At 38.6% G+C, this 16386-nt stretch overlaps 1 protein-coding gene across 2 annotated transcripts in view; it reads left to right on the top strand.

Annotated features, from left to right (window-relative positions):
- The window catches only part of SMURF2 (SMAD specific E3 ubiquitin protein ligase 2), a 63614-nt gene that overhangs the window by 41601 nt on the left and 5627 nt on the right, over positions 1 to 16386 (top strand). For both annotated transcript variants that reach the window (XM_074607378.1, XM_074607380.1), the window contains 8 exons: positions 2064 to 2148; positions 3443 to 3526; positions 4937 to 5139; positions 5314 to 5398; positions 8142 to 8300; positions 12657 to 12864; positions 14363 to 14466; positions 15986 to 16100. In XM_074607378.1, coding sequence (XP_074463479.1) covers positions 2064 to 2148; positions 3443 to 3526; positions 4937 to 5139; positions 5314 to 5398; positions 8142 to 8300; positions 12657 to 12864; positions 14363 to 14466; positions 15986 to 16100 — 1043 coding nt within the window. The remainder of the gene's footprint in view (positions 1 to 2063; positions 2149 to 3442; positions 3527 to 4936; positions 5140 to 5313; positions 5399 to 8141; positions 8301 to 12656; positions 12865 to 14362; positions 14467 to 15985; positions 16101 to 16386) is intronic.

Consider the following 16386-nt stretch of genomic DNA (forward strand, 5'->3'; position numbering starts at 1 on the left):
GCTTGTCAGGTTACGGCGGAGACAGAGAATAAATCTGTAGTTTCTGCTTTCCTGTTATCTGTTCCTGTAATCTGTTATCATCAGAAAGGTCAGATTTCGTCCGTCATGGCTGTGTTTTAATTTAATGCATCCGTGGTAAGATTCCAGAGACTCCTGTCTTTATTTTATTTAAATTCTCGTTATTAATCTCCTTATATTCTTATCTTTCTTCACTAATGCAGTTTTGTTGAATGGATGAATGAGCCTGAGTAAAACTAGGTAATTCTGCTGCAGTAGTTAACGTGGTGGAGAAACCTTGATAAAAAGTAAGAAGATAGAATAAGTTATAAATACAGTCTCAGTTCTTCTAATGATAAACTGGCTTATATTAAGAGGCTGTGCAAGATCAGAAAACAATTTTAAAATGTAATTGATACCTTCAGCAGATGATAACCTTACGAATCAAGTGCGCAGTGGGTATGCCTTTATAATTTGGCACAGGGAGCAACGGGATCTTTCTCTTAACTACCTGGGGTTATCTTCGAAGGGGGGAAGAAGATGTGGATGGAAAGGGCACCTGAACTGTGTCTTAATCTTACAGCTCTCTTCTGTGCCACCATTTTATTTCTGATGTGGCGGTGCAGAAAAACATGAGTCCTTACTCATTACAAAATGAAGCCGTGCACAAATTTTGGTCCTCACGTAGGCAAAGAGGAGGTAATTGCCTTTGTTTAGTTTCATTTTTGTCTGTGTGTATTGCTTGCCAAACCTTGCCTACATGCAACAATGTGAACTTGTAATGTGTGGGTTTGTTGCAGAATAAATATGTCATCTAAGATTGTGTTTTGGTTGAAGTTAAATTGAAGGTGTCTTTGGCTCTAGAAGTTGCTTTGTAACATTAGTGTTCATGGAAGACTAGGAATTAATATTGATTAGGAATAAAGCAGGCACGTACTGCAGGGCTCCCTGGGTTGGTCTGTTGAAGGCCCAAAATCCTGAGCTTCAAGACATGTTGTTACGGAAAATTTGGATTCTCTGGCAAAAACTGCCAGTACTACTATGTCTTTTGTGATCTTGACAGAAGTTTGTTTGTGTCTAGATTAAGGTCTGTAAGTTTATTTCACTGCATACATAAATAGGGCTTGAAGACAGTTCTCCAGAGGTACAGTAGTGCCACCTCAAGAAATGTGTGCCACAGCACGTATTTAGCTTTTTAAGCAATTGTTTTATTGTTAAAGGCAAAGCAAAACATCAAAAAAACCCAACCCCCAACCCCACAGGAACACAAGTGTCATAAATTATTAGATTGGACACTTGCAAATTATGATATTGGGAACAAAAGCTGACTAAAAAAAATCTTGATTTTCATAACTATAGTACAAAAGCTTCAGGCATAAATATCCATTACAAAGAAACATATTAAAAGTAAAAAAAAAAAAAAAGTAATACAGCTTTGCTGAGGGCAGTAAGAGCTTTTCGGGGTGCTGAGCACTGCTTTGTGTGAGTTGATCTGACTTCTTACCACTGGTGTTTGAAAGTAGCCAATAAACCAAACGTCTAGTGCTTCTTGCAGTGAAATTTTGCCTGATTGTGTGTGTGTACGTGTGTGTGTTGAATCCCGTGTGCACACAAAATACGAAAGGAGGAGTCAAAAACATACAGGAATTTCTTAGTTTAGTCCTTTCTATTAGCAGTTCTCCCATTAGCTGTGCAAATGTGGCACTAGCACTGTTCCCCGTGCTGTCCCAGCCCTGTGTGAGGTTAAGCCGCCCTGCTGCCGCCAGACAAGTGTCACAGTCCGTCTCATACGGAGAAAAGTTAATGACAGCTACAGAGTTAACTTCTTTTTCTTGCTTCGCTTGCATTCATATTTTTAAGCAAAACTTTTTGAAGAAAGGTGTAGAGAATTACATGTATGAAAATACACGCTGTTTCTGTATAATTCTCTTTGATTTGTGGGAAGGAAAAAATATCCAGAACGTGGCTCAACATAGTCCTGCAAGTAGTACCATTTCTCTTTCAAATATAACTGTAATTTGCATTCAGATGTCATATCTTTAATAATTCTTTTATTATCTTAATAGTAAGTCTTCAGTCCAGAGACCGAATAGGCACAGGAGGACAAGTTGTGGATTGCAGTCGGTTATTTGATAATGATTTACCAGATGGGTAAGCTGACATCGCTGTGGTGTAAATACAAATACAGCTCATACAACAGACTTTTGCAGTAGTGAGAAGTCAGTGTACAAATAGGTTAACTTATTTTTATTCTCATACTCAGACATCTGCAGTTTTGAATTTAGGAGCAGGAGATAAGCCAGCTAGGATACACAGAATAGTTAATAATTTGACTGTTGACTTGTCTCTTCTTGGAAAACGAGAGGTGGTGTATATGTGAGTAAATGGATTAAAAAAAATATACTTCTCTAAGAAAACATATGTCTTACAAATTATAGAACTGATAAACTAATATAACAGTAAATCACAGCCAGCAAACTGACTTCATCCGTGCAGTAGGTTTGTAGCAAGGTAGTGAACACGGGCCTGGCCGCCTTCTGCCGCGCTGTGCAGAGGTGTACACTGCTATAAAAATGGATCACTTTTTCTTCCATGTAAATCATGATTGGAGAAGGTAATGGAGCCTGAGTTCTTGCTGTATTTACCTGCCAAAGGCTGAGTTTAGGATTTTGATTTGTCCCTGTGAGAATTAATGACATCATTAACACCTAAACCAGTTTTGCGAATACAGAAAAATGCAGTGTTTTAGGCTCTGGTGCTGTCATCAACTTTTTCAGAGCAAACACAGACCTTCTGAATGTGATTCTTGGCAGGTAAAGACAGGAGAAACTGATTTTTCAGATGATGAGTTTTGAAACATAAATTATCATCTAAGACCTAAACAGCATTCTTTTGTTAATTTGGAGTCTGGAGAAGTCAAAAACATTTTTAAAAATTTTAACTTCAAAACGTTCCTTGTATAAATATTGCTTACTTGATTGTGTAACTGCAAAGCTAGCTGTATAGCCTCCTGTATTTTGGAGTGCAAAAGTAATAATAATTAAAAAGTCATGTTATTTGAAGGTGACTTTTTAATGAAAGCAAGTAGTGCCTGAAGATACTATGAAAGCACTTACTAGAATCAGTGGTCAAAAGATGTTAAATGCATTATTAAACATGATGTTTTCAAGAAGCTTCTTTATATGGCTGTTTGGATTTAATTAGAATTCAAATAGTTATTGAACATGAAGGTGTGATATTGTTAACGATATGCCTGGTTCCAAGAGAAAAGTAAGTAAAATCAGTTCTGAGTTGAACTTCCAGTTGTTTCCTGTTACCTTGTTCAGCTAACATGATTCATAATAGTGTAAGTCTTCCTGAGTTGGCATTTATGTTGGAAATATTTTGTGCCCTGGTTTCCTGGAAATACCACTCACTGCCTTATCTCTCAATGTCTGAATTCTAGGTGGGAGGAGCGGAGGACTGCTTCTGGAAGGATCCAGTATTTAAATCATATTACACGAACAACTCAGTGGGAGCGACCAACACGGTAAGACATTCTTTAGGAGGCTGTGCCAATGACGAAGTTTGCTTGCTGACCAGGAGCACTGAGCACAAGCGATTCTAAGTGGCTCTAACGGAGTATTCGGTATTCCTCCAAGTCACTCTACAAATGTTGTATGCTTTTCTTCTCTAACATCCTCCTCCTTCAGTCTGCCTAGTATTTAACTCAGAAGAATCATTCTGACTAGATTTATTTTTTCCTCCCCTAACACTAGCATCTTTGTTTTCTGGTAAAGGTGCTATGGTAGACCTCTATAAATACATTCATTACAATGTGCAGACGTTGTAAGGATGAAGAAAAGAGATCATAAATAGCTGACAGACATTGTCCATGTACATGCTGTGACCATGTAATCCAGAACTTTTAAAGCTGATTGTTACAGAGCGAGTTTCGAAATCATGACAATCACCTTTTCTAATAACAGTAGATGTGTGTTGCGAAGCTGTTCCTCAAGCCAGTTTTGCTGTTACCTGAACTGTAGGCAGTGTCATTTCATATTTTTCAGACTCTTCTGCAGACTGTCTGTGCCTTCAGACTGTCTCTTCCTTCCTCAGTAAATGTTATTTCAGTCTCTGTATGGGTATATTTGACTTAAAATAATCTGTAATGTTAATGCTGACAGCTCTGATACATATTTGCAGTTTTCTAGTGAGTGAAGGCACTGAACAGCTTCTTAATTTACCTATCTGTATTTTTCCTGGTATGTTAAAATACCTATTCTAAGCTCTAGACACATTTACAGAAGAAAACCAAATGTAAAGTATATAATTTGTTTCAGGGATTTCCTGCATCCTTATCAATCCCCCTTTAACCCATTTTAAGTCCTTTTGAAAGCAGCATTGAGACACAAAACCATGTAATTCAGTGTTTCCTCTTGCAGTCAAGCTCTCAAGAACAACTGGGTTTATCTTACTTAGCCCTTGGTCACCATCCTCGCCTAATAATTTTCCCTAAAAACTGGAAGGAGTAACAAGGCCTGATCACTTCCTCAGCCATATGAAGGCAAGGTGGGAGAGTTTGGGCTGTATGCTCCTCATTTTAAAAAAATTTTTCTGTCAGCACTCTGTTGAAGGTGGGAACTGCTCATGTGAGCATTTGGTATGATCTTGATGCTGCAGCATCATGTACTGAATGTCAGGTCAGACCCTCAGATAGGTGAGGAGGTTTACTAATTACTCTGGGATGAACCAGTGAGCGCTGAACAGAAGCTTTCTGCCCATCATCGAGGTTTCCTGCGCACCAAGTCAACTCCACAGTTCTGCCATCCGCAAAGATTTCCTGAGAGCCCCTAGATGAAGCTTCCATCCACAAGGATTCCCGGAGAGCTTCCATCAGGCGCGTTGTGTAGCCCTGTGTCCAGTCAGCAATGCGATTTTTCACATTTTTTCTCCACAGGCCAGCATCTGAATACTCCAGTCCAGGCAGACCCCTGAGCTGTTTTGTAGACGAGAACACTCCAATTACAGGAACGAACGGTGCGACCTGCGGGCAGTCGTCAGATCCCCGGCTGGCGGAGAGGAGAGTCAGGTCACAGAGGCACAGAAATTACATGAGCAGGACACACTTGCACACTCCTCCGGATTTACCTGAAGGATATGGTATGCAATTTAAAATATTTGAATTGTGTGTCTCCCAAGAAACTGGGAAAATGCGTTGTATCTTCTCCTTATGTGAGATCCTTTTGATTCCTTAGTTTTAGGAAATCAGTCTTTGTGAGGTTTTGTATTTCACTTTTTGTTCTTACAGTTACTAATTTATCTTTATTTTCACAGAGCAAAGAACGACTCAGCAAGGTCAGGTCTATTTTCTGCATACTCAGACTGGTGTTAGCACGTGGCATGATCCGAGAGTACCTAGGTGAGAAACAATGAAAGTATCTTTAAGGTGTTTAAGCAGTACGTTACTCAGAGTTTTCTCTCTCTTATATTATATCTCTAACTCTTGGCCCCAGTATATCATTTTAACAAGTCATTCATCCAAATAGATGAGTGTCCGGGTTCTTCAAATTGTTATTTTAATGCAAAGATGGAGAATCGAGAAATAAATATCAGTGGTGGTTTGAAAACAGGTATAGTTTACTGCTTCTAGATCTTGCATGTGAATTATAGCCAAGTCCAGATTTTAATACTCTGCAAAATAATGAAACAGAAAGTAGGATCTGAGCACTTACAAACATCTAGATTTATCAAGATGCTTCAGTGAAAATTGAGTTGGGTATGTGTTTTTAATTCAGACTCTGGAAGTTAGCAAGACCTGAGAAGCTATCAACATATATTTATGAAGAACAAACTTTGTGACAAATAGGATAGACAAACACGACCATTTTTGCTGGAGGAGCAGACAAAGGGGAAAACCTGGAACATCTACAGGATGCCCCTTGTATGTTTCGACACACTATTTTTAGTGAACTACAGTCTCATCATTGAATTAGCTTAAATTTACTTGTCTGTGAGAATTACTGTCCCGTGTTCAGACTACCAAACATAGTTTACTCAAGGAATGGGAAACTTGGTACATTTTTAAGAAACTAATTGGAGACACTGGGTCATAAAAAGCCTGGAAGCTGAAATAGTGAGCTGTGTTTGAAGTGCCAGGATTTTGGGTCTTTTTAAAAACAGGAAGGTTTTTCATTTGAGTATAGTAGCAAACATCTAAAAATGCACAAGCTTTTTTACAGCAGGTTTCCTGTTACAGAGCAGAAATTAATATTTATTTTCTTCATAATGCTCTAACACTGATATTCCTAGAGCAATCATATATGCTTTCATGCATCTCATTAGCAGCATATAATGAGAAATAACGTGGGGGAGAGGGGCAAACAGGTAGAGAAGCTGAGAGAGCCTGACCTGTGATTAAAATACTCCAACTGCTGTTTCTGTTGTGGCTATTTCAACACTTAGGAGAAAATAAATCTGAAGTAAGTGTCGTTTTAGTTTAGCGTCCTTATTTACACGATACAGCAGTGTACATATTGTACATGTGATCATTTCTGATGTGTTTGAAAGCAAAGAAGGATAACAGGAAAACTATTGTTAGCTTCTGATTGGTCTTTAAAATAAATAAATAAATAAAAGAAATCCTGTTGAAAATTATTGCCTCCTAAAGTCTGGGGATGGTGTTGTAAAATCATGTGTGCAGTTTGAAATTGGCAGCCAGTGTTGGCATTTAGGAGAATTGTAGCAACTTTGTCAGTTGCTGCTGGTGTTCATTCTCATGGAAGTGGATTTTGGATATCCTAGGAAGGTTGAAGTGCCTCACGGCCAGAACTACGTTGCGTTTTTCCAATGATTCTTTTGTTTTTATTGCTACTTTTGTGTTACAAGACTATACTTTGCTTTGATGCATTATCCGTAGACTTGAGTGTGCGATACAGCTGGCAGCTGAGCGTTAGGAAGTCCATGACTTCCGTATCATATAAAACTAGAAACTAGATTTATCTAACAAAATTATATTAGATATAATCCTTAAGTTTGTGGTGTAATAGTTTTGTATGAAATCTAAGTTAGTGCTGGTGTTAGGTGTGGTAGCAGAAACTGCATGAGCGTCACTGAGCACAAAATTTGGCTGTTTGCATGAGGCCAGAGTTTATGTCATTTCTAAGGAATATTGTATTTTTATGCTAATATGCCGGAGTCATTTAGTTAATAAAAATGATCCCTGCAGTTCAGCAGCACTGTGTGTGTGGGTAATATCAGCAGAAGTTCAATTCCAGAGCCTTGTGTTTCCATTAGTGGCTTCTCAGCCTTTTGAGTCCGTGCAGACGGCGTCTTTTTAGCCCTTCTGCCCCTCGGCTCTTTCCAGCCCTCAACTCCGTCATGCTGGGAGATCTGAAGACTTCCCTCATGCCATGAAGTGCAGCTCTTCTTAAAGGTGTATCTGAGGTGTGGATTATATACGTGAAAAATGAGTACGCTTACATTTTTTGAAGACTAGTATTTGTTTTCAGTGAACCTCCAGAATGAATCTACATCTTCCTGATTTCAGCAGAATTTTCTTGAGACCTGTGAAGCGATCTCTGTGCTGCTCAGTGCGGAGCTGAGTCATTATTCATATAATACTTTATTTGAAATATTCTGTTAGAGAGCTGTTTGCTTCCCACTAGCATTTGGGGTTTTGGGGCAAAACCGCCTGTGGCATACACACACATCCCATGCGTAATTCTTCATGGAAAGTATAACTCTTCAGAAATACAGTTTTGTTTTGTAGGAGTTTTTAAAGTGTGATTCAGAGTTCCTTACATGACTAATGTTGTTTTAAAAAAGTTTTCTGTCAGCATTGGTGTAGAACTGCAATTCCATTTTGGCAAATATGGCAGTGGTCTTTATTTTTGTTTTAAGCCTCTATTAATTTAACATCTGAAGTTAGTTTGTAGACATGAAGGTTATTTGATAAGAATTTTTTCCCCACGGCATGTGTTCTGGGGTGTGTGTTTTTTCTTTGGTGGGCTTGCACCTTGGGAGTAGAGATTCCAGCTGAACAGATCAAGTTTCTGAAACAATACATTTTCTCAGACTTCATGGAATTGTTCTGTTACATTTACGCTTGTTTGGCTCGGAGGCCAAATGCTGAGGTATTTTTCATTTTATATTTGTTTTCACAGGGATCTTAGCAACATCAATTGTGAAGAGCTTGGTCCACTGCCTCCTGGATGGGAGATCCGAAATACAGCAACAGGCAGAGTTTATTTTGTTGACCATAACAACAGGACCACGCAGTTTACAGATCCACGGCTATCTGCTAACTTGCATTTAGTCTTAAAGTAAGCCAAAAGTTTCCGGCATGTGTTGAGGGTAATAGGGCAAAGAAAGTGATTCTTGAGGGGTGCCAGATTTTATATCAAGATGTATTCTGCCATTCAGTGGTACATAAAGCATATTAGTGGTGTTCTTGAACATGCTAACAACTTACTCTGTTACACAGCAAACAAAACAGGTTTGATTGTTCTTGGGGGAAAAAAATAATCTCTAGCAGCATTTAGGCAGGAATGTGGCTGTTGTGATGCTGGGAGTTGGGGGCAGCAGGGGGGAAGCAAGTGCTGTCTGGTGAGAAAGATTTGCCGATAGAATTTTTTCTAACAGCAAGAGAGACACTTTCTTTCCTCTTCTTTATATGTCACACTACTTCCAGTTATGGACTACTTGTTTTAAAATACGAGGTTGCATTCAGTAGGCAGTGGTATGAAATACTGATGAGTTAAGCCCGGATGCACACGTGCCCAGCCATTCTCCTGGAATAAAGGAGAAATATTTTAGCTCCCACCTTCAGTTTTAGATTAAGGCTAGTTGAGATATTCTCAAAATAAGAGCCCGATAATTTAACTCAGAAAAAAATAATCAAATAAGAACTGTATTTTTTCTGCCTTAGTGTTTCCATGTCCCATTTTCATATTGCAGGTTTTTAAGAGAAGGGGAAACTCAAAAGAATTCTGGCTCTTGTTTTTATTCCCTAGGGACTCATTTCACACTGGGGGATCCTCTACTAAAAATGGAACCCAAAAAAGCAAACAAACATTTCTTTTATTTTGTGTAGACGTGGCTATCAGTTTCTGCAAGCCATTCAGGAGTTTGACTCGTATTGTTTTTCCTACTAACACCTTTTTATACTCTTGGGAAACACCTGTAAAGTATTGAGTAGGTGTTAAGTGGAAGAAACAATGAAGAGTTGGGTAGACAGAAAGCCCTGCAGCCCTGGGCAAGAGTAAGCAGGAGGAATAGTCCTTTTAAGGAAGTGAATCATTGGGAAGAAAAGCTGAAGGAAAGAATAATGGGAACAAGCGCTGAAAAGACAAAGCCGAGGAATGGAAAGTAATATGCAGGAGGTCAGCATATCTTTTGTGTAATACATAAAAGCTGGCTAGCCTTCTCTACCCAATATACATTTGAACTTAACAGTCCAGAAGGGAGAAGAGTCTAAATATTGACAAACATGTATTTTGTTTAGAGAAATCATTCCTTATATATGTGTATATTACAGAACTTCAGTAAGCTCCCATCCTCCAGACGCTGGCACTTTTGGTGGGGTTTTTTTTGTTTTTTGTTTTTTTTTTAAATTTAAAACGAAGAAATCACTACTAATTTTAGCCGAATTTAGATTGGTAGTTTCAAATGACCGTGGTCTTGGAAAAAAAACAGCGGAGGAGCATGTTCTTGTTTGAAACACAGAAAAGTTCATTAAATTAATTCATATTTAGATACTTGACCCGAATAAAAACTTCAGACCCTCTTACTTACAATAGTCCAATTCTTAAACTGTAGAAAATTCAGTTAACTGGACTATATTTGAAATGCTGTCCTTCCCAGGTAGGTTTATTTTTAAGTGGCAGTAGGGTGGCAGTAGCTAGTTCGACAGGGATTGTGGAGGACAAATACATAGCTAGCTTTGTTATCTGGAAAATCCAATTTGACTTTCAAGTTCCAGAATCACAGAACCATTTTGCATTTATTTAAGTTTAAAGTACTGCTACAGTGTGCTGAAGTTTTTCATTTGTACATCTGTCTTTCATTAGGGAAGGATTTCAGAAATTCAACCAACAGTGTCATCAGCAAAGTCTGCTGCCTGATAAATCTTTTCTGGTGTTTATTCTTTTATTGCACCAAACAGGATATGTGAAAGCTTTTTTCTTCCCCCTCCTCTTCCCCTGCCTCCCCTTAAGCCCACCTCCTTAATTGTTCTTTAAAAAAAAAAAAAAGTTTGCCTTAGGGCCTGTCATTTTCTAAATTATCTGAGAAATAAGTTTAGATTTGGGTGGGATGGGTGTGATAGTGTTTTAGGTTCAAAGGCATAAGAAAATGTTTATTCTCAGTGATACTGACTTTTCTAATCGAGCTGAGTAAAGCAGTTTGTTCTTCCAGTGATGATGTTATAAGTTATGAAAATAATCAAATTTGTAACCCAGTTCTGTTTAAAAATATTGGCCAAGAATTTGTGATAGGTTTTGATAGTTATGGCACCTGAAAAGTACTTAGCTGTATCCTTAAAGCACTGTACAGAGTCAAGCATAGTCATTCAGCTGTGAAAACAAACTAAGAAATTAGATTTAATTACTTTAAGCACTGCAGGTTGTTTAGCTAATACTGCACTGATTATTTTTACTCTAATATGGAGGAAGGCATTTTATTTTTGTCCTCCTAGTTCTGCCCTAGTTTATCTTGGTTTAATTTGATGCATAGATCTTAAATTCTTGCTCGTTTCAGTGATGACGTTTTCTTTAAGACTGACACTGACTAGTTTGTGTTTAGGGGACTGGTTCTTTTGTGCTGTTAAAGGTAGTATGAGTGTGTGCTCACTTTAGTATGTAGTTATCACCTTCTCTGGTAGGAAGGAATACAAGGAATATTTTCACATGTTCATTCTTATGGAATTAGAAAGTTCAGAAGATAAAACAACTATTTTGCTTTAATTTGTATATCAAGTAAATACAGCTAAGTGAGACTCATTTAAAACTAGTCACAAGTGAACAGAAATGACCATGCATGTAGCACAAACGACATAGAGCCATGGTCTGGAACCATGTCAGGTGTGTGTCTCTAAATTATTGTAATGACTTGGTTTCTCAGGAATGACTTAAAATAACTGTAATCTACTGTAAGACCAATGGGGTCAGCTTGAGAATAAAGTTAAGGTAGCCTTATCCTAAAAAAAAAACCAACCAAACAAAACCAACCAAAAAAAAACCTAACCAGAAACAAACAACAAAACACAGTAAAACTAACAAAATTGAGTAAGCTAACTTCTGCAGTTCTGCATCCCAGGGCATAGTAGCAAAGTAGGATTTCTCTGCATTATTCCCTCCTCAGGGCCCAGGAATAAAGAGGTATTAGTATTAACATTAAGCTTTGAGTTACTGCTGAGGTGATCTATAGTGTGTGCCATTGCAGGGCTTTCTAAATGTTAGGCTTGTAAGACTACTGATAAAGATTTCCTGCTCACCTGGTGTTAGTTTCCCTTGAGGGTGGTTTGTGAAGAATTGCTTTAAATAGAAGGTTTGCAAATAAGAGAATAGCTGTCAGAACCACAAGGCAAACTGGGAACACCTTCCCCCGCCCCCTTTTTTTTTTCAATTGCCAATTCTGAATGTTCCTGTGGTAAAAGCCTGCTGGAGTTGGTTGGCCAGGAGAGCTTTCTAGTAGACCTTGTTTCAAAACAGACAATAGGCTGAAATTTTAAAATATATTGAAACTGTGTTTGGTTCCATCTGATATTTTTTGGTCTTTGATGTTGAAAAAAAAATTTATTAACATTCCACTGGAAAACATTCTGAATTGTAACCTTTCTTATTATCCAGTAAATTCAGGGTATTCTCATGTGTTCCACACAGAGATGTTCTTCTCATGGTTTAGGTAAAATACAGCTTTTATCCTGTGTTGTTTGGAGATGCCATACTAAAAAGCTATAAAAATATCCACTTACCGTGGTCAAGAAATTACATTAGAGAGGACATCTCTGCAACACGATTAATTTACTTTTCCTAGTAAGAAGTCAGATTTACAAAATCTCTTAGAATTGCTAGTAAAAATACTTGTTTATCTGTGCCAATTAGTTACATGTGAACTCCCACATTCCTGTGGTCCAGACTAGGCCAGGTACAAGGGACAAGGGCCCCGCCAAGCTGCCAGTACAAACATCTTTTTGTAAGCTTACTCTTTTTCAGACAAGCCATTTAAAACAGACGATGGTATTGACTGTAGATTAGAGGCATAGTGTTTGGCAGATCCCTGAATTTTAAAATGGAGGAAGGCAAAACATGCAAAGGAAATATGGAAACGGTATCTGAGAAATTCAGTGTCAGCAGCTTAGTAGTAAAATTGTATGGATAATACCTTATTATATAGTGCTGCAACCTTTTACATACTTTGTAGAGTAGTACTAATAGAAATAACAAGCCCTAAAAATAACTGATAGTTGCCAACAAAGACAGAAGCATATGTCTTCAGTCAGGATAAAATCTCTCTGAATTTATTTTTTTACCGGGCCCAGAGAATTTTAGCGTAATCACAGTAGTAATCATAGTAAATTGAAAGCAGTTTAGTTACAAAGCCTTAACCTTTAAGAAACATCTGAAGAAAGTTGGGGACGTGTGACGTGAACGTCTGCAAACAGCTGTGTTTGTTTCTAGCCGCCAGAATCAACTCAAAGACCAGCAGCACCAGCAGCAGCAGGTCGTGTCCCTGTGTCAGCTTCCCGACGAGGCCGAGTGTCTGACCGTGCCGCGCTACAAGCGAGACCTAGTGCAGAAACTCAAGATCCTCAGGCAAGAGCTGTCACAGCAGCAACCTCAAGCTGGCCATTGTCGTATTGAGGTCTCCAGGGAAGAGATTTTTGAGGTAATTTGAGAATTTGACCCATTTCTTAACATTGAGGGAAGGGGAGGAGGGTTCTTCATAACTGTCTAAAGTCACTCAGATGAAATCTGGAGTTAAAGCTGGAATTTTACAGGTGGCAAATGGGAAGAGGAAGCATTTCAAGGGGATGTTAAGAAGGGTTGTGTAATTAAAGTAGATGTATTTACCCTGTAGAGAAGCAGAAAAATGAGGAAAGCTTTCCCTGTGGCTGGAGATGTAGAGACTGTGTCAGGGACTGAGGAAGGAGTCCCAGCACTTCACATCTTTGAAGATACTGTCTCACTTCTTGGGTATAAGAACGCTGATGTCTGTTACAGAGGGAATCTTACAAATTGAAATCGTTGGTGATCTTTGATCTATTGTAACTTAGGTAAAATTACTATTGAATAGCGTTCTCTTTGTAGTCTGGATTACTTAACATCTCTCTCAGTTCTGGTTGATTCCCCCTTCTGAGAATTAGACCAATTTTATGAATTGTCTAGGCTTTTGAATGACCTGGGATATCTGCATTTTATTTTGTGACGCTATTCAGCAGAATAATTCTGCTGAATTGATTAAACGCAGTTATAATGGCTTTTTCTGCAGAACAGTCAGTCGCCTTGAGAACTTTATCAGCCATCCCACCCATCCCTGTTGCTTTTTACCCCACCCGCAAACTTGACAGCCCTACTGTGTTGTCACAGTTTTTTCCCAGCCAAGAAAGATTTGTGTTGGTCTTCCCTTTGGAGACGGTCAAATCACTTCATAATCAGCTGAAAAAGAAAGGGAGGAAAGGCTGCTGTACTGCAGCGCAAACTATATGTTCTCGTTCTGAAAGCGAAGTTGAGTACGTTGGGTCCCAGACACACCTGCCTCTTGTGGTCTGCAAAGCTGAAGACTGGGGCACCAATACTGGACATAAATAAAAACTAGACGTATTTGTTTGAATTGCTTTTTAAAAATCAGCATTCATTTTGCCTCTTTCGGCTTTCTTTTTGTGTTTTCTTGCTGAAGTCTTATGATAAAGGAGTAATTCCGTAGATCTACTGGGCTGGCGTTGGTGCTTCTGTTCTTAAGATGCTTCCTGAAGGTTTGCACATGCGTTATACCCAGAGTAGAAGCTCCATTGTTGGCTTTTCACACTGCAAAATTTCTGAGCCTTTATGCAAAACAAAAGGAGTTTACTGACATAGATTTTAATTTCTTTATAAGTTACGTGAGAAAGAGAGAGAGATTGTTCTGATCACTGGACACCTCTGCAAATTTAGCAGAAGGTGGTGGTTCTCACATATCTGTTTTACTTAACAAGTGTTACCACATTTGTAGAAAACTAAGTAACAGTCTGTGATTTGAGAGGCTCGTTAGTATCTAGGAAAATAGTATCCCCCTTAATAGTATCCCCTTCGGACCTAGAGTCTGAGAATCCCTTCATTTCTAACAAACAGTAGTAGCTTCTTGTCTGAAATAGCAGTTAATAAAAGAAAGCGTTTTGTGTTTCCAGGAATCCTACAGGCAAGTCATGAAGATGAGGCCAAAAGACCTGTGGAAACGATTAATGATAAAATTTCGTGGGGAGGAAGGCCTTGATTATGGAGGTGTTGCCAGGTAAACAGTCTGTCCTCTGTCTCTTCCCCTGCACCCCAAGCCCACCACCTACACCTGTGCTTTGAGTCCTAAACCAGCCTTCTGTCAGCCCTGTTTCTCTTTACATTATTCTTATTTATATTTATTTCTGTAACAGATTGTATGTGTGAAGAATATATTTTCAGATAGTGTTTTAAAGGGAAAACTGCATCAAAAAAAGAACTAATTTATTGTAAATGAATCAAAGTGCGTGTTACAGATCGCATCAGATGTCTATCGCATGCATGACAGGCTTTTGGTATCTATTGAAATGACTGTATTTTTCTTGGGTTAGTAAAGCTTGGGTATCTGAGAATTTATGCCACTAAATACTCAGCTTTGTGGCATAACTTTGATCACAAATTATGCTTTATTGCAAATTGTCACTACTGTTTGAAGCAAAATGTTAAAAACTAGCAGTTAGTAGGGAACTACAGTCTGTCAGGAGTCTATGAGGTTATTTTTCACTTGTTTATAAAAAGTGATGGAATTGTATGAAGATATTCTTCACGTGTTAAAACAGCATTAGGAATTGTACCGGCCAGTTGCACGGATGCTGGTTTCGCTTCAGTGAAAATATTCCCCACCTCTGGCATGGGGATCCGCTCTAAATCAGCGTTGACTCATTCAGGAGTATTCGTTGTTTACATTGCACTGCATTTTTTTACCATTAGTGTTCATTCCAAAGTACAGACGGTGCTCCCAAACAGCCCATCCCCTGCATCTGCCCTTGGCCTACGGCAAGTGACAGCTGGGCCCCAGGCTGTTACGCTGCCCGTGTCTTCAGGGGCTTGCAAATGGCCAACAGAGTCTTCACTTCATCCATTCCTAAATATTTTAACATGCTAATTAGCCATAACTAGTAAAACAGTCTTGTTGAGTCAATTACTACTAATTGTTTGGTAATAGTGTTTAAAATAAAGAAGTTATGGGTGTTATTGTGCGCTATTTTCCAAAGTATCTGCTCGTATTTTCCAGTGTGGCTCTTGTTCCTGGTCTGTATGTCGTGGAGCCTTTGCCATCTCCCATACGTGAATAGAGGAAGACCAAACTAGAAAGTGTTATGGTTTTCCCAGTTCTTAGACCGTTACTTACCAATTTGTGAACGTGTAATTAAAATTATTACATCTGTTACCTGAAGACGGGTTGTATTAAAAGCCTTGACTCAAAGATCTCTGTAGTACAGTCCATAGAGTACGTAGTGTCTTGTTGCAGTGCGCGATGGATGAAGGAGAATCACTGTCAGAAACTCTCCTGGAAATAAGTAACCTGGAGAAAAATCTTGGAAAGCCAGGAAGTACATCAGTTGTCCGGGGGTGTGCAATTACTGAGCCAGTAAAAATAATTCTGACCTCAGCCTTACCTAAGCATGATCAGAGAGAACTTCTTTCACATTTGTGTTTAACAGTAAGATTTAATAAAATCACACTATTCTGAAAAGATTCCCAGTGTAGGAATGCATTTGTCTAAAGTACACAATAAATTATTTTCTTTTCTTCAGGGAGTGGCTCTACCTATTGTCCCATGAAATGCTGAATCCATATTACGGTCTTTTCCAATATTCCCGAGATGATATCTATACGCTGCAAATCAACCCAGACTCTGCAGTCAACCCGGTACGACTAGTAACGAGCTCTGTAAATGATTGGTTTGTGACTAGAAGTTAAATACATCTGGAGAATGTTCTAGACGTAGGAACCTAATTCTCACATTAGTATTGCTAGAGACTGAATTTGTGCAATAATATGATAATTTCTTTTTAGTACCGATCAAAGAAACTTCTCAAATGTGTTTTTCTGTAAGATGTTGATTTCTGTTTCCTTTGGGAGACATTAAGTTTATTTTGATTCTTAGTAGCAAGACTTCTGGCCTGGAAGCAGTATACTCAATGTGCTTTGTATA

Source organism: Larus michahellis, chromosome 14, assembly GCF_964199755.1.
Source record: "Larus michahellis chromosome 14, bLarMic1.1, whole genome shotgun sequence".
NCBI classification, from domain to species: Eukaryota; Metazoa; Chordata; class Aves; order Charadriiformes; family Laridae; genus Larus; species Larus michahellis.